This window comes from Vombatus ursinus, unplaced genomic scaffold, assembly GCF_900497805.2.
Source record: "Vombatus ursinus unplaced genomic scaffold, bare-nosed wombat genome assembly UNPS02000749.1, whole genome shotgun sequence".
Taxonomy (NCBI): Eukaryota; Metazoa; Chordata; class Mammalia; order Diprotodontia; family Vombatidae; genus Vombatus; species Vombatus ursinus.
Window position 1 is genome coordinate 2,819,624 of NW_020940527.1, and position 17,964 is coordinate 2,837,587.

The window sequence follows — 17,964 nt, forward strand, 5'->3', positions numbered from 1 at the left end:
TATTTCATTTTCTCTCTATGTTCAGCGGAGCTCAAAGAGAAACCATCCTGGGACAAATCAATGACCTACTATCATTCCTCATGTTGGATTATGCGGGAGAATCGTATAATGGATTTTTAAAAGTATTGGGATTCAGGTTCCTCTTTTGTAGGCTTAATTGAAAGCGTCATTGAGCTAACTCCAGTAGTGGATGAGATGGGAAGCAGACGTGTACCATCTTCCTTTTCCTGCATGGTTTTGGTTTCCTCTACTAAGTCTCTATATTTTTAGAGCTTTTTATTTCACATAGTTTAGAGATTATAAGTGTCCAATATGGCAGCATTGTGTATCCATACTGTGTCTAAGTAGTAATGATAATGGTGATAACTGATAGTGCTTCAGTCCAGAAGAGTTTGTCTGTTGAACTTTGAGGGTCATGAGATCACAAAGTTAGCACTGGAAAAGACCTTGGAAACCATTGAGTCTCAGCACCTCATTTTACAAATGAGGAAAGTGAAGTTCAGAGAAATTAATAACTTGTTCAAGGTCATACTGCTAGTAAGCATTTGAGCCAGGACTTGAATTCGAATCTAACATTGCCCTGTGCACCACCTAGTTGCCTTTGAGGTGTGTATTGGTAGTTCAAGGATTTGCTCTTCATTATTTATAAAGACTAGTGAGTTTCTAGTATGCGATTTTTTTTTTTAGGAGGCAATCAGGATTAAGTGACTTGCTGGGGTGGGGGGGTGGGGTCACACAGCTATTAAGTATCTGAGTCCGGATTTGAACTCAGGCCCTCCTGACTCCCAGGCTGGTGCTCTATTCCCTGCTCCACCTAGTTGTCCCTCTAGTATATAATTCTGGTTATTATTGTTGTTGTTGTTACTAGTAATTATAGCAACAGTATACCAGTACACCAGCAATGTAGGAGTTAATTTCCTAATACTAATGTCTTAGGAAAAATAATAATGACACAGTAGACACATCACCAGCTTGGACCAAAATGTAGATATCTAAATCTCCAGCACGATAATTAGAATCAGATGGCTTATTTTATTTTATTATTTTTTTTTAAGCAGCCCAGGGCATTCTGGTTACCATAGAAACCCATACCCTTTGCTTCTTTTCTGATGTCATTCCTGGGCAACATTGCGGTGAGGCTCAGCTGCCAGGTCACCCTTGCCACTCAGACTTGGTCTGAAGGGAGAAGATCCTCTCTCGCTGCTGCCTGGCAGTCAATGGAAAAGAGGCTGAAAAGTGAAGAATAGTAATATTTTGATTTGGTTTCCCTAGAGCAAGCCCATGAGAGACAGAGACTAAGTTTTATTATCCCCTCTTTTCAGATGAAGAAACTGAGCCTCAGAGAATTAAAATGACTTGCTTAAGGGAAGACACCCAGTAAGCAGCAGAATCAGGATTCAAACTTAGGATCTTCTTTTTTTTTTTTTCCCCAAAAGCTAATTCTCTTTCCACTTACGCCATAATGTCTCACAATGATTAGTTGTTTCTGAAATGATGACAGGAGGGACTGAGTCCAGATTCACATGACTTGTCAAGGGTAAAACCTAAGTTTTCTGTGTAACAAAGCATTGCTCTTTCCATTAGGCTACACTGCCTCCAGTCATTAGTCACATCCTTGTGCTATTTTCAAACAAAATCATAAACATTGTTTTGCCTAGGTTAGTTGGAGAACTTGGAACCCCGGGAATCAGGATGCCATTACTCTCTTCTAGTGCTGCCACTTATTACCTGTGGAATCTTTAAGCCTCTGTTTCCTCATTTGTAAAATAAGGGTGTTAGACTAGATAATTCTAATGTCCCTTCCCACTCCCAATCTGTGGTCCTGTGAGTCAATTTAGTTTAGCAATCTGTGTGCTTTGCTGTCCAACTCAAAAACTCCCACCTATAAGATGAAATTGATATCTTTTTTGGGAATAAAGAGTGTATAAAAACTATTGGGGAATGAGGGACCGAAGTGGGGAATTTGAATGGAATTATTTTTATGCAATAAGAAATGATGACAATGAAGAATTTAGAGAAATGTGAGAAGATCAGCATCAACTGATGCAGAACAAAATAGGCAGAAGCAAAAGAACATTATACCATGACTATAAAAATGGAAAGGAAAGGAACCAGTCTCAGTCCTAAGTAACAGACAATGAAACTGGGCCTCCCACTTCTTGGCAGAAAGGAGGGAGAAACTTTGGGGGGCAAAGTGTCAGATATTGCATCAATTGTTGGTCGCTGCATTGTTTTTCCTTAATTTTATTTTGTTGTTGTCAGCTTTACAAGGAAGGATTCATTTTGATATGGGGGAGGGAGAATGGTGAATCCAGAAATACTACAACGTAAAAAACAAAGGCATTAAAAGAACTTTTTTTTTAATGGAACTTATGCCTACTATCCAGATGGATGGGAAATATTGACTAAATTATTGTTGCTGTTTACTTTTGGTACTCCTGAAAGACAATGTATGATTTATTACCACTATACCATGAAGCTTCAGACGCACAGAAATAAATAATCACAGGAATCCTAAATCGAAGGATGATTTAGATCATGTCTGTCTACAGTTCCCCAGACATCAATTGGATGTAAGTAAAATGAATCATTGATGTTAACACTGATGCATTAATGAGAAACATACAAAGAAGGCTGCTAATTCTTCAGAGTCTTTTGCCAGTTCAGCTAATGCACTGGGAACCTCAGAACCCAAATGCTCCCATTCCTCTGTTGTTCCCATAGTGGGTCTAATGACGTCTGATGACTTAGAAGTCTGACATTGAGAACTGCTCAGTCAGGCACTGGAAGCTGGGGACCAGAGGGACAAAGGGTATGAGCTCCCTGGGTGTTCTGAGTGAGTGGGGGGGGGGACAAATCATGAATTTACATCTGAAAGTTAAAGGCCTTGGTGGGCCTGAGCCAATAGGCACATATGTGGGCTCTGGCCTTGAAGCTCATTCATTCATTCATTCATTCATATGTTCATTCATTCATTCATAGGTTCATTCATTCATTGATCCATCCAACCATTTATTCATCAAGCATTTATTTAAGCACCTGCTATGAGAAAAGTGAACTTTCCAGTTTGGTGGGGGCCACCAGAATTTATGCTGTCTTGGTGTAACCTTCACCTTCACCAACACAGGGTCACGTCCCAAACATGCTTAGGTCTGAGACCTAAGACTTTGGCACAGGACAATTAGATTCTGGCCTCGCCTTTGAAAGCAGAGGTCACAGAGTTGAGCAGAGACCCTCGGGCCTCTGTGTAGGGAAACTGGGGTGGATGGGTAGGAGAACATGACGAAGACTGGGGAGACTTTGAAACTTTCAAAGAGCCCTGGGGATTTCTGCAAGGACCCGAGGGAATGAAGCTGAGGAGAAAAAAATAGGAGGAAAGGAGCAGGGGTATCCCACCTTTTTCCTTGGTCGTAAGGATCCCCAGTACCCATCGAAGGAGCAGGATGTGCAGTTGAGGGGCGGGGAGGAACAGGGAGAGGCTTCAGAGAGGCAGCCCAAAGAGGGGGGTGCAGGGCAGGCCGGCCAGGGAGGCGCGCAGGGAACAAAGGCGCACACAGGGGTCCTTGTTCGTTCTTTGCTCCCCGGAGGCGGGGGTGGGGGTGGGAGCTAGGGCGCAGGGCGCGGGAGTAGGGTGAGGGCAGGCGTTGGGCGGAGGGGCCACGGGTCTGGGAAAGTCCTTCCCTTCTCTGCTCTCCTCCTTTCTGTGCCGCGGACGCCTCGGCTCCTGCAGAGCCCATCTCGGAGCACCAACTTTGCGAACGGTTCCCAAGTTGCCGGGCGCGAAAAGGGGTGGGGGTGGGGGCGAGAAAAGGAAGAGGAGGAGGGATCCCCAGGCGTCTTGGAAGGGCTACAAGAATCCACCGCCCGGAGATAGATCAGTAGCGGCCTGAGCCGGGGAGGGAGAAGCGGACGCTGCTGTGCGGGACGGACGGGCTCCGGCACCCCCTCGGAGCCCCGGGCACATGGGACCCCGGCGAGGCGGCCGCTCCTCGGCTCCCCCGCCGCCGCCGGCGCCTCCTCCCCTGGCTCGGTGATCGCCCAGCCCGAGCCGGCCCCTGGGCCCGGGGGTTGCGAGAGGAGCCCAGGACAGAGAAGGCGAGAGGGAGGGCTGCCGGTCTCTGGGCGCAGGACCTTCCTTCCAGCGGGAGCCTAGAGGAGAAAATTGCCAGCGGATGCTGCCTGCTCGCGATTCCATCCCCGGAGAGCCAGCCATCCGCCCCCGGCCAGAAGAGGCTGGGCAGTGTAAGGCAGCCTTCTTCCTTCCCTCCTTCCTTCTCTCCCTCCTTCCTTCCTTCCTTCCTACCCTCTCTCCCTCCCTCCCTGGCCCACTGCTGATGTGGGGCCGGAGGGGGCCCTAGCTCCCGAGGGAGGACTGTTGGTAGGCTCTCAGGCCAGTCAGAGGCGAGAGAGGGCGTTGCGGCCAATCCATGCGCCCCCTGCCTCAGACCCCTCTATCCCCTCCAAATCACCCCCAGCGTAGCCCCCTGGGCCCGGGGCAGCGGAGTGAGCTCGAAACTTCCAAATCGGACGAGTATCATGGCCCAGTGCAGACCGGAGGAGAGAGGACGGGGCTGAGGGGCTGGGGCGGGGAGTAGGTGAGCCTCCCACTGCTCTAGGACGCACCCCCTGGCCCAGCCTAGCACACCCTGGCGCCCTGGAGCTAGGAGCCCTGAGATCTTCACCCCTCGCACGTTCCCTCCCCCTTCCTCCTCCCTCCTCAACCCCCTCCCCACCCGAACAAGCCGGCTTCTTGGGCTGGAGCCAGTGGGGAGGTGCTCGGAACAAGCTGGGTGCCGAGAAGGGGAGGAGTTGGCCAGAGCTCTGTAAAGTCAGGATCAGGCCCCCAAACTGGTGGGTGGAGGGAAAAAAGAAGCATTTCGGCCGGGCCTCGGAGTTGCAGTTGGGTCTTGGAAACTTGGTGTCTGGGCGATGTGTCTGGGTGTGCGCAGCGCTTCCGGAGGTGAGGCGAGGCAGGCAGGCAGAGGGAGGGAGGGGAGCTAGGGGAGCGGACATAGTGATTCACAAATCCCAGAGCCTGGCAGCTGGGGTCCGTCAGCAGAGTGGGGAAGGCAGGCAGACCCGGAGAGCTGATGCTGGGCCATGGAAGCAGAAACCTGGAGCAAACGAGAGGCTCGGTCGTCTTCCCTGCCTTGCCTCAATTCCTTCCCCTGTTAGAGTGGCTTCCTGGCTGGGAGTAAGTTGGGGGACCTGAGGACCTAGCCTTTAAAGAGGGGCCCTACAAGACCGAAGGGTCCCACAGAAAGAGGCCCAGTCTGGTCTTGGCCAGAGGCCATGGCTGGCACTTGTGGCCTCTTGCTCTTCTGACCAACCCCTTTCTCGTTTCTGACAATGACTTTATGATACCCTGAAGACAAGAGTCGGCCTCCTCTGGGGTCAGTCAGGGCTGGGTCAGCCAAGGAGCAAATATCGCCATTTCCAGATACTGTAATATTCACCACCTTAACGACTCTTGTCTCCTTCCCCTAGTAGCTACTCTAAGGCAGATTAGGGGATTCAGATCACAGAATCTCGGAGCTGGAAGGAAGCTTGGGGGACAGGTTGGTCTACCAGCACCTTCCACAAGTGGGCTTCCAGCCTCCACTTGAAGACTCCAGTGTTGGGGAAGTCCATACCTGGAGATGGGTGCTAGGTGCTTTTCCAGTCTTTTGGGGGCTTTCCATGCAGATCTATTCCCTTCACCTCCCTACTTTTTAACCTAACATCTGCACCTCCGGCCAGTATATCTATCCTGACCTTCCACTCTTTCCCTTTTGGTCCACCAGATTTAGAACTCCCCTGGGGTCTTGGCATCTACAGTCTCTGCTGCCTTGGTGGACAGATGCATTGCTGCAGGCCAGAGTGGGGCCTACAAACTCAGCTCTCTTGTGAGTATATTCTGAGCAGGAACTGGGAGGTGGGGGTCAGCAGAGGAAAGCTTAGTTAAGGTTTCCTGTTATCCAGTGCAGGTCCTGAAATCAATTGATGTGGGGATCTGGGGGAGAAGGGGAGAAGCATAAACAGGAAGACTTGACATGAGCCTTGTCATTTGTGTTTGAAATTATCCTTCAATTCATTCCTGTTCACACTCTTGGACACAGAGAAGTAGTAAAAAAAAAAAAAATGGTTGTTACATAGGATGTCATTCTGGGATTCCAAAGCGCCCTATTGTAGATTGGGGAGGGGAGCCCTCTATCTAGGAACTGTATACCAAAGGCAAAAGGCTACTCATTCCTTGTGATTTAGCTGCTGTGTGAGGATAGTTGAAAGAATACAGGGGTTAGAGTCAGAAGACCAGGGCTTGTATTCTGGCTCAGCCATTTATCAGCTATCGAATTCAATAGGCATTTATAAAGCACCTACTGTATTCAAGACAGAAAAAAGTCTTACTGTGAGGTGGGGACTATTTGTACACAGAAAAGTAAATACAAAATCAGTCAGTCAATAAGCACTTATTATATGTTTACCATGTGCCAGGCAAAAGGGTGCTTGATAAGCACAGAATCACTTGGTAGGGAACTAATATCTAGGGACATCAGGAAAAGCCTTGGAGTAAGTAATACTTGAGCTGAGCCTTAAAGGAAGTTGGGGGTTCCAAGAAACAGAGCTGAGAAAAGACAGCATTGTAGGTATTGGGGACAGCCTAGGCAAAGGTGCAGAGGTGGGAGATCAATTGTTTTGAATAGAGAACACTAACTAAGCCAATTTAGCTGGAACGCCAAGTGCATGAGGTGGGGAATAATGTGTAATAAGTCCAGAAAGATAGGTTGGCATCTAAGCTGATTGTAAAGGACTTTAAATGCTGTGTGATCTTAAGCAAGTCATCACCTCTCAGGGTGATGTAAAATTCAGAGGTTGGGCTAGACATGGTAACCACTATGGAGGTATGTTGCCCTGTTAGGTAGGACAAGCTCCAGAGACCAGCCCCTACTGAGCCATATCAGTTACACACACAACTCCCACTGAGGCTGGGGAAGAATAGACTGTGTGTGTGTGTGTGTGTGTGTACCACAGGATTTCATGCAGGAGAGAGGCAGGAAGATCTTATTATTATTATTAATAGGACCCACCCATCCCTATCACTTCTTGGACTGATTTACTGATCCAGCAGGAGGAAAGGAATCGATCTCATTAGATCCACCCATATGCCCACTGGGTTTTAATGGAAGAGGAGTTTAGGTTACTTTGTCTTAGAGGCAAGGTGCTGTGTGAGTGTTTTCCCAGGAATTTGAGGGCAGGAAATTTTCTGTCTCTCATATTGCCTCACCGGATGACTGGGAGGAAAGTGTTTTGTAAATCTTCCAGTATTCTTTAATTTGCACTTTCATTGGTTCTGGAGAACTCCCATGTATGGAACATTCCCTTCACTAATGAAGACTGGCCACCCTTTTCTAACTGAGCGGTTTTAGGAGCATTGGCTATGGGCACTATGAGGTTGAAAGTTGTCCAGGGTCACGTGCCAGAGACAGACAGTCACTCCCTCTGGGCCTCCTTGCTGAAGACAAAATGACAGGAATGTCCCAGGAGGCTGCCACATCTGTACAGGGGCATCCAGCCACACTAGTACAGGGCAGGGCAGGGGAGGAGGCGGGAAGGAGGTGCCTCGAGACAAGCCCGCATAGCTCTGGGGAACAAACAGACCCTGCATTCACTTCCATTCCCTGGAGCTCTTTCAGGAGGGGTTAGGAGAGTGTCTGAGAAACAGAAACATTCCAGCCTCAGGGACCCTGGGTACCAGGCGATCTTAGGAGTGTTTCTTTCCTAATGCCGGACCAGAGGTTCCCTAGATGTGTGGGAGGCTTGGGTAGGAAAATACAAGGAATTCAGCTCCCCTGGCAAAGAATTGTTGTTGAGATTTTCTTGTAGTTTCAGGCATGAAAACCTGCCTTGATGGAAATAGAGGCAGACTCACACCCATACCCGCTGGCAAAACCCAATTTCAAGGTGTACTTAGATCATGACTATTATCACATTATCACATTTATCCCAAGGCTGGAGAACTTTCTCACTTTTTCTTTCTTTTCTTTTCTTTTTTTTTTTTTTTTTGATGAGGCAATCGGGGTTAAGTGACTTGACCAGGGTCACACAGGTGGTAAGTTTCAAGTGTCTGAGGCCGGATTTACACTCAGGTCCTCCTGGCTCCAAGGCTGGAGCTCTATCCACTGTGCCACCTAGCTGCCCTGAGCTTTTTCACTTCTTCAGAGGTACCCAACAAGTCCCAACAGCAGTTAAAAAGTCCTGATGTAGGAAGGAAGGAGAGAAGGAAAGAAGGAAGGAAAGAATGGAAGGAGGGAAGGGAAGGGAAGGAGTGAAAAGAGGAAGAGAAAAGGGAAGGGAAGGAGGAAAGATGGAAGGAAGAAAAGGAGGAAGGAAAGAAGGAAGGAAAGGAGGAAGAAAGGGAAAGGAAGAAGGGAAAAGAGGAAGAGAAAAAGGAAGGGAGGGAGGAAGGATGGAAGGAAGGGAGGGAAGGAGAGAGGAAAAGAGGAAGGGAGGGAGGAAGGAAACATTTTTTAAGCATCTACTATGTACCAAACACTTTATAAACATTATCTCATTTGATCCTCACAACAACTCTGGGAGGTAGGTACTGTTATTATTTCCATTTTACAGGGGAGGGAACTGAGGCAAATAGAAATTAAGTGAATTGCCTGGGGTCGCACAGCCAGTAATTGTCTGAGGCCAAACTTGAATTCAGGTCTTCCTGTCTCTAGGCTGTACCCAATGTGCCACCTACAATCCCAGGATTTTAGAGCCCGAAAGGACCTTGGGGGTCATCTTTGTTCAACCCAACTAGTAAGCATCAGAGGCAACATTTGACCCTACTAGGTCTTACTAACTGTAAGTCCCATAACCCAGGTGCTATGCCAGGCTTTCTCATCTGCAGCAGCTGTATGTAGGGAGCTCTCCATGCTGCCCACCACCCCCGCATCACCTTTCTTTGCCAGCATCATATAATAGCAAGAACCACCCTGGACGCAGAATCATGGGATTTCGAACTGGAAAAGATGTCAGACATCATCTAGTCTGACACTCTCATTTACAGATGAGGAAACTGAGGCGCAGAGAGGGGACTTGCCCAAAGTCAGACAGGCAGTGTCAGAGCTGGGATTCAAACTCAGGTCCTCAGATGCCAAATCCAGTGCTTTTCCACCGTGTCATGCTGATACAGAAGATTTGAGTTCAAATTTACCACTTCCCAGCTGTGTGACTCTAGATAAGTTATTCTATCTCTCTGAGTGTGGCCTCATGCAAATGAGACCTGTTGCTGCACTGGACAAGGTTATCTTGAAAGATGTGCTTTGTAAATAGTACAGTCTCCTGTAAATGGAAACTATTGTTGCCTCTGGACCCCAGGTTAAAAGCAGATTGTGCTGAATCTGCTCTCAAGAACCTACTGCGAGTTTTTGGTGTGAGCGTTTACACCTTAGAAATCGAAAAACTACAATTGGGACTCTATTGTTTTTTTGTTGCTTGTTTAGACTTTCAAAAGTGATGGAGAAAATGTAAATCCTGCAGATTAAACTTAAAAGTGTGCCTGGGTACTTTTAATCCCCCCTGGAGAGCCACTTGTTAAACTTTTACCAGCATAACGCTGGTTAAAAAAAGGCACTAGACATCCAGGGAGAGTCATGTCCCTTAAAGTCATGTTTGGAGGCCTATTATAGAGGAGGGTGTTAACAAGCAGCTCTGTGTTTCCCTTCCCCATCCCCATCCCACTCCTCGTGAACCATGGGAACCCAATTGTAAAGACATTCCAAGCCCTTCACGTCCCTCTCATTCCCTTCCAGAATGGGCATTAGCAGTGCTGCCCCAGCCGGGGCCAGGGAGAAGCCTGGCGCCCTAATGGAAAGGCCGGAGGAGAGCTGCTAAGACCAGCTGTCTTGTTCTTTCATTACAAATGGGACAGGTCAATATTTCTGGGCTATTGCAATCAATTAATTAAATTGATTTAATTAATCAATTAATTTCTGAGAGTTTAGAAATGGAACCTCCCTCCAACCCCCAGACCCAGCCAAGGTCTCATCCTTTGACTCTGTAGCTGTTTTTACAAGCACAGGGAGTCACATCAAACTGAATTTCCTTCCTCCTTTAAGGATGTCATGAATCTAATGTTGGAAGGGACATCAGAGGGTAGCTAGTTCAAACACCTCATTTGACAGATAATGAAACTGAGGACTAGAGAAATTAAGTAACTTGACCAAGGTCACACAGGTAGTAAGCATTGGAGATGAGAATCTAACCCTGGTCCTCTAACTGGAGTGAGTATCCTTTTCGATTGTACTTAGCTATATGTACTTGGTTTTATGGGGAGTAAAGATAAGCAAATACAATTCATATCCCCAGGGAGTTCATCCACACCCGGATCTCTTCTGGCTGCTAGAGGGAAAGTCTGGAGATTAAGACTAACCTTTTATCTTATGGAGGTATCTTATGTAGGTATCTCCTCTCCTCTCCTCTCCTCCCCTCTCCTCTCCTCTCCTCCCCTCTCCTCCCCTCCCCTCCCCTCCCCTCCCCTCCCTTTCTCTCCCCTCTCCTTTCTCCCCTCTCCTTTCTCCTTTCTATTTTCTCCCCATCCACTGACTCCTTCTTGGGCTTTACAAACACACCACCTACCTTCCTTCTTTTCACAAAGGCTGCTTGTCTGTTCAGGAGGTTGTCCTCTTTTCCAGTTCCCAGGAAATTTATCAAGGAGGGATCTGGAGGGCTCTCAGAAAAGGATTTGGAGGGAAAATGTGGAAAATAAACAAGCCAGTCCCAGCCTGACCTCCCCAAGTAAACAGTCTAGAGGAGAAAACCTCAGAGCCCAGCTTGGGAGTTCTGCACTTGGGTTCCAGTTCTTTCTTCTCTTGGTCCTGTCTTCTTCAGACGGCCACCCTGAGAAGGGGCAAGTCCTTTTTCTCTTCTTGTGACTCAGACTTCAGTCCCTCTAGTTGAAAAATAGGCTGCCCTGGCCAGTATGCTCAAGGCAGGAGACAAGGGGTGGAAATAGACGATGGGGATTACTGGCCTTGTTGGTGGTCCGGGTAAGTCATCAAGAGCTCTCCCTTCCTAAGACAGAGTTTGGTTTATGCCTTTGTTTGTGAGTTTGGCTTTGAAAGATTTGGGAAAAAGTTTTATTTTCTCTTAATTTTTAAAATTCTGGTTTTGTGGAATCTAGAAAAGAATCTTTCTTTGGCCACACAGGCAAACATCTAAATGTTTCATAAAAGGTTGAGGTTGGATGGGTGGAGAGATTAGAAAGCATCTGAGTTTTCTTCAATTGTGTCTTTTAAAGGGAAGGGAGTCATAGGAACATAGAACTAAATCTGGAAGAAGCCTCAGAGACCTTCTAGCCCAGCCCTTTCATTTTACATATGAGGAAACTGATGCCTAGGAAAGTTAAGTCTCTTGCCCAAGATCACACAGAATGGAGCCCCAGAGGCATTTATGAACGCAGAACCTGACACCAAAGCCAATGCTCTTTCTGCTGAACCAGGCTGACCCCTGAGACAGCCTGTCTCCAGTTCAGGGGACTGCTGACTTTTCTTTCGTTCACATTTCACATCTTTCTGGAGTTGCTGTTGGACTCCCCCCTCTATGAGAGGCATGGCAGCCCGGGAGCCCTTAGAACAACAGAGAACATTCCCCATTTATCAGCATCCGACCTCCTCTGTCTAGCCTCTGGCAAAAGGCTATAATGGGGTAACAACTGGAACACCAACTCTCACGAAGATTCCCGCTCTCCCACATTTCAGCTTTATGCAATTGTCACAAGGTCCTGGACCTTCCAAAAACTCCCATAGGGAGCTCAGCCCTTCCCTCGAAAAAGAAGAAGAATTTGGCTCATTGGCTCTATTAACTGGTCTAAGGAACTCTGCTAAGCCCTGGTAAACCCAACTGTGGAAACTGCTGAACAGCCTCAGGTGTGGACTTTGGTAACAGAGGCAGCTCAAGCTGGAGGGCAGACCTCAGGGACGGCCACAGCCTTGTTCAACCCGAATGCCCGAATGCCTGGAATGGCTGATGCAGCCTGGCCCATCAGAAGCATGGGGAGAGGAGCTTGGGGAACAGAATAAGCATACACATACTCACCTCACTGATAGCCACACATCTGCAGACGTATACTCACACATCCTTGCAGACGGTGGTGTGTTCAGAGACCTGAAAATCCACCTATGATATTCACCAACACGAGCATATTCATAAACATTCTCACAGACTACTCGGGCCACAGAGTAGGAGAATAGAGAGATGGACACTCTCAGCACAGATATATTTGGGGCGAGGCGAATTGGATGGAATGCTGGCTCTGAAAGGAGCCGGAGGTCTGGGGTTCAAATCCTGTCCATGATACTTAATACTTGTGTGACCTTAGGTAAATCACTCGACTTTGCTGGGTCTTAGTTCCTCATTTGTAAAATGGTGGGGGTGGGGGTTGGATCAGAAGACCTCTTCAGTCCCTCCCAGGGACTGGGGTCTAGGAGCTTGTGAATTGACATCAGCGTATGTGATCAATTAAGCTAGTATTTTTGAAGCTCTCAGTTGTGCGACATTAGACGTATGTAACTATTCAGACTTCATAAAGATCGTAGATTCAGGATTGGGAGGGATCTTAGATACTGTGTAGTCCCCCACCCACCCACCTCCCATTTTATTTAAAACCTTAACATTAAGAAATGAAAGCTCAGAAATATTTTCCCCAAAAAGTTATGCTATTGAAACACAGCTTGGGCAATGTCAGGCAGAAAAAAAGATTATTTTCAAACAGAAGAAAAAATAAATAAATTAATCAATGCAGAGAGAGGCAGAATAGGGTAGGGCAGAGGTATCACATGGCCCAAACCAGATTGAAATGTAATTGGGAAATATTTAACAAAATAAACAAAGATAAAATCGGTAATAACACATTTTAGAGTTAAGTCATTATGCGGTCCACCAGGATCCTTATCTATGGCTTTAATGGCCCCCAGTATCTGTTTGAGTTTGCCACTACTGGTATAGCAAATGGACAGAATAACTCAGAGTCAGGAAGACCTGGGTTCTAGCTCAGCCTCACTGGCTGTGTGACCCTGGGCAAGTCACAACCACTCAGTTCCTTAGGCAGTTTTTCTAAGATAATAAATTGCAGCACAGGTACCAACTTGCATCGGTAGAGGTGGTTTCCTTATTGGGTTACCCTGTACCGATGAAATAATAAGTTAGTTCTAAATGTATTTGTTGTTGCTGCTGTCTAGCTGTTTTTCAGGTATGTTTGAGTCTTCATGACTTCTTTTGGGGTTTTCTTGGGAAAGATACTAGAGTGGTTTGCCATTTCCTTCTCCAGCTCATTTTACAGAAGCAGAAACTGAGGCAAAGAGAGTGGAAAGACTCGCCCAGGGTCACATAGCTAGTAAATATCTGAAGCTGGATATCAGCTGAGGTCTTCCTGGCTCCAGGCTCAGGGCTGTATCTACTGTGCCACCTAGCTGCCCCTCTAAATGTATATAATAATGATTAAATTAAATTAACTAAGTCATTTGTGCAGCAAAGTATTCCAGATGTATCTGGGTACTAGGGGAAACAGAGTAGGAAGTCTCATTTACAAATGAGGAAACTGAGGCACTGAGCTGTGAATTGGCTTGCCCGTGATCACGCACCTCATAAGTGTCTGAGCCAGGATTCAAGTTTCCCTTTACTCCAAGTACAGTACATTAATCTGCAATTGAGTGCTACCTTTGGGTTGGTCTATTTTTGTCTTCTATGTTAGGGTTCACACATGTAAACATACATGCCCACACATGCCTGCTTCACACACAACTGAGATTCATCAGGTCTGCTTTTCCTTCTCCCCTCTCATTCCCCTTCCCTCCTTTCTCATAGTCTGCAAGGCTTTGAAATGTGCTAACACGTCCAACTCAGCCAGCTTGAGCTCAGGAAGTATGTTAGAAGCAAATGACTGACGTTTTCTTGCTTGTGTGATTTTGCCAGGAATTTCACAACTCCAGAGAACTGCAGCCCTGGTTTTCTAGGGTAAGGGACAACTAGGAAGGGCGGAAGGGGGTACTGTTGTGGGGGAGAGTGGAAATGAAAGGAAGAAAGAAAGAGGCCCAGCCCTGAAGGGGTGAATGGTGTACATGTGAAGGATGGTAAGATTAGAAACCCTGAGTCAGGAGCTGAAAGCTATCTTCTGTCTGAGAAAGAAAAAATGTCGGTAACCACAATTGATCTGCAGATCCCCATGCCTTCCTTGGCTATTTCTAGAGATGTTGTTCCTTTCCACACACCTCCTTTCTCTCTCTCTCTCTCTCTCTCTCTCTCATATCAGAGGGAGGGGCACCGAAGGAGGGACCCACAAAAGGTTTCTAAGAATTCTTTTCTGTAGTTGAGAGCAGACAGGAAGAATGAGCAGCCTACTGAGAAGATAAGTGTCTAAGATAGCAAGGAGACCTCTCTTATTTATGGCTGGACCCATATGGCTGGAGGAGATCCGGAGATCAGAAAGCTGGATCTGACTGTGAAAGTGGGGACCACTGAGGGTAGGAAATGTTTACAAGTCAGGGCACTGCAAGAAGGAAGCTTGTGAAACTTAGCTTTTCCTGAGCCAGATTGAGATGCCCCCGGGGTCACCCTGCCCCAAACTCCTGAATCACTTTTCCTGTTGCATAGCCGAATCACCGGCACCCAGAAGGAGAAACCAAAGGAAATGGGTTTAATTTGCAGGAGGAGCGGCTTAGGTCTGATGTATGGGGACCTGGGAGGGGTTGGAGGAAGAAAGTTTCTTCCAATTTAAATAAAAATCTACTGACTTTGGAAGACAAAAGGCTAAAGGAGGGAATATGGTATTTTGGAAATAGCCCTGGCTTTGGAATCAGAGAACCTGGGTTCAAATCTTTCCTCTTATGTTTACCTTGGACAAATCACTTAACTTCCCTGTCCATCTATTTAGAAAGGTTTAATCCAGATTTTTTATTTCACCAATGTGTGGAACTCCTTAGAGAAATTCCTTCCACCAATGCAAGTGAGTAAATGGGTGGGTAATTGATAGTTTTATAGAGCTTCATGGCTCACTGAGTGGTTGAGTGCCTTATCCTTGGACACACAGTATGTGTCAGAAGCAAGACTTGAAGTCAGGTCTTCCTGACTCCAAAGCCTATCCTCTATACACCAAGCTAGGCTGCATCTTTTACTCTTTATTAGCTGAAGATTAAATAGATTTAGGGGTTGGAAGGTCCTACAAAGAGTCTATGGGTGATATTCCCCTCTTCTCTCCTGAAGAGAAGCAATAGCAGTAGCTGACAGAGTCCACTCTTGCCTTGAATTTTGTTTACTTGCCACTATTCAGTGCATTTGCTTGCCACTGTCTGGTGTCATTTATGGGTGTAAATCAATTAAGAAATCTTATAAGTTGGATATTGTGTGTAAATACAGGGGTTTGTGTATCTTTAGGGGAATCTCTGATAGCAATATAAAATTTCCTTGAAGAATTAGCAGAAGGCACCTTAGTCTGTTCTGGACCCTTTTCAGATTCGGGGCTCCCAAACTGTACAAGGGCTTCTTGTGCATTTAAAGTCAAGGCATCAGGAATACTGATAACCCAATTCATACAACAAGAAGGGACTTTAGAGGCAGTCTAGTCAAACACTCTTATTTTACAGATGGGGATATAGAGACCTAAAGGGATCTCACTTCCCACCCCCACTCCCCACTATCTCACTCTTTTATTTTTCCTTTTGCCTCTGATAGAAGCCAAGATCACACAGGTAGTAAGTGACGGAAGTGCCCAGGCTATTTCCACTATACTGCCACGATGCTCACCGTGCCAGCCTTTGTTCAAGCGGTTTTGGTAGCTTGACCTGACTCTGGGTTGTTCAGACAGCATACCTTGGTTACCCATGTTCCTTTAGAAACTGTAAAGGTGATTCTTTTTCTCTCTGTGCTGTGGGAAGGAAGTCTACAGGAAATAATATACCATTCTTCATTTGCAAAGATGACATTATCAAACCACCACCATCTGTTGGGTAAGCATTACAGTCAGCTTTGAATTGTGGTTTTTTGTTTTTTGGTGGTTTGTTTTGTTTTGTTTTGTTTTTTAGTGAGGCAATTGGGGTTAAGTGACTTGCCCAGAGTCACACAGCTAAGTGAGTGTTATATGTCTGAGGTCAGATTTGAACTCAGGTCCTCCTGACTTCAGGGCTGGTGCTCTTGAGTTGCGTTTGTAGAAATGGTGATGGGTTGTCCTATGCTCTTGGCTAGTTCCTCCATTCCACGGAATATTCAAGGTGTAGTCAGTGGTCCTGAAACATCACTGTGCCAAGTACAGGCATTCATAGGATTGGGAAGGAGAGTTGTGTGTGTTACAGACTGGCATCTGCTCCTTGATCTGTGTTACAAATTAGAGGTGAAAGTCATTTAGAGGTCATCTAATCTCCCTTCTGACTTTCCAATAGGGAACTGAGACCCAGAGAGGTTAAGAGATTTGCCCAAGGTCGTTAAGTGGAGGAGGAGGAGGAACTTTAGCCTCCGTGCTAGGGAGCCAGACTTGAAGCCTCTTTGTAACCCTGCCTCGGGCACTTCCTGCGTGACTGTGCAGAAGTAAGTCACTTAGCCTCTAGATCTCAGCTTCCTCTTTGAAATGAGAAAAGTAAAGGTGTTGGATGTGATGGGCTCTACATCTTCCGATTCTAAGCGTCTGATCCTCAGATGCTTTGGCTCTCAGGCCAGTGGGCTTTTGATCGTACATCCCCTGAGTTGGGTTGGAGCAAAGCGGAGATAGAACAAGACCACGGGAAGGAAGGGATGGCGATAAGTGCTCCGAGACTGGATCTCAGGTAGTTGTCACTGCGTCCTTTGGGGGGAAAGGGATCTCATTTAATCCCCCCTTCCTTCTATTCTCCCTGGCAAACTTTGTAGCAGCAGGAATTTCCCAGGCAGTGAGGTGGCTTCTGCTCCCCACTCTACTGGCTATCAATCCATGGAGGCAGCTAGCCAGGTACCTCCTCTTTTATGTCTTCCAAGCCTTCTTGCTCCTCTTTTGCTGTGGTCATCTGTGACAGGCGACATCCATCTTGCATGCCTTTGGTACTAATGCATTCCTCAGCCCCACCCCTGCCCATACCCATAAGAGCTGAGGCCTGGAACTTTCTGGAAGAGGAGTGTGATGGGAGAAAGAGGGCTAGATAACTAAGCTGGGGCTCTCCTTACAAAGAAGCTCTGGAAACCTTCCGGGCCCTGAGAGGAGCAGGGATGGAAGGGAGCTAAAGGGTGCATTGGCCCATATACAGTTTTCAGTGTTCTGCAGCATTTCTTACAGGGGCAGGGAAAGCGGGAGAAATCTGAGCCCATGTTAGGGTTTGGGTTGGCCATCAGAGTCAGTTCAGGCTGCCGGCCAGCTTGGGATTTCAATTCTATTTAGAAAAGCGATTGTTTGAGAGGTGCACAGCTGTAGGCTGCAGGCTGCAACATATTACTAAGAATGGCTTGCATACCAGAAATGCTGTGAATAGGTATCCTTGAGGAGCTCTGGGATCAGAAAGAGAGGTGGACAGGTCGTGTAGCTGGAAAGGGGGGAAACAGAGGAACAGCCCGAGGGTTGGACTGCATAGGACTCATGGAATGTAAAAAGGCCCAGGCATTCTTAACCTCAAGCGCATGAACGTCTCATTTTAATATTTTGATAACTGTGTTTCAATATTCCTTTGTAGTTCTATGTATTTTATTTTTTTGCGAGGTAATTGGGATTGACTTGCCCAGAGACACACAGCTAGTAAGTGTTATGTATCTGAAGCTGTATTTGAACACGGGTCCTCCTGACTCCAGGGCCGGTACTCTATCCACTGCTCCACCTAGCTGCCCCAGTGGTGCTTTTTTTAAAGCACTTTCGTTATTGTTCAGTCATGTCCAATTCTTCCTGCCCCCCTGGTCATTCTGTCCATGGGGTTTTCTTAGCAAAGATCCTAGAGTGGTTGACCATTTCTTTCTTCAGTGGGTTAAGGCAAACAGAAGTTAAGT

At 46.8% G+C, this 17,964-nt stretch overlaps 2 protein-coding genes across 6 annotated transcripts in view; one reads left to right on the forward strand and one right to left on the reverse strand.

Annotated features, from left to right (window-relative positions):
- Nucleotides 1-1,031: 1,031 nt before the first annotated feature.
- On the reverse strand, nucleotides 1,032-4,230 carry LOC114041303 (homeobox protein Hox-C12-like). Of its 2 annotated transcripts, none has more exons than XM_027859699.1 (2): nucleotides 3,397-4,230; nucleotides 1,032-1,229 (listed from the first exon to the last, which is right to left on the reverse strand). In XM_027859699.1, the coding sequence occupies exon 1, from the start codon at nucleotides 4,211-4,213 to the stop codon at nucleotides 3,848-3,850; it is 366 nt and encodes a 121-aa protein (XP_027715500.1). In that variant the 5' UTR covers nucleotides 4,214-4,230; the 3' UTR covers nucleotides 1,032-1,229; nucleotides 3,397-3,847. The 2 variants fall into 2 exon arrangements, with proteins under 2 accessions (XP_027715500.1, XP_027715493.1); XM_027859692.1 differs by having other exon boundaries at nucleotides 3,397-3,988.
- CHST3 (carbohydrate sulfotransferase 3) overlaps nucleotides 4,067-17,964 on the forward strand; it is a 56,330-nt gene continuing 42,432 nt past the window's right edge. The window contains exons 1-2 of one of the 4 annotated variants that reach the window (XM_027859663.1): nucleotides 4,067-4,242; nucleotides 5,784-5,885. The gene's annotated coding sequence lies outside the window, so the exon portion shown is untranslated. Of the gene's footprint in view, nucleotides 4,243-4,761; nucleotides 4,961-5,017; nucleotides 5,195-5,783; nucleotides 5,886-16,589; nucleotides 16,785-17,964 lie in introns of those variants that run through there. The other 3 variants (XM_027859657.1, XM_027859668.1, XM_027859680.1) reach the window with 3 other exon arrangements.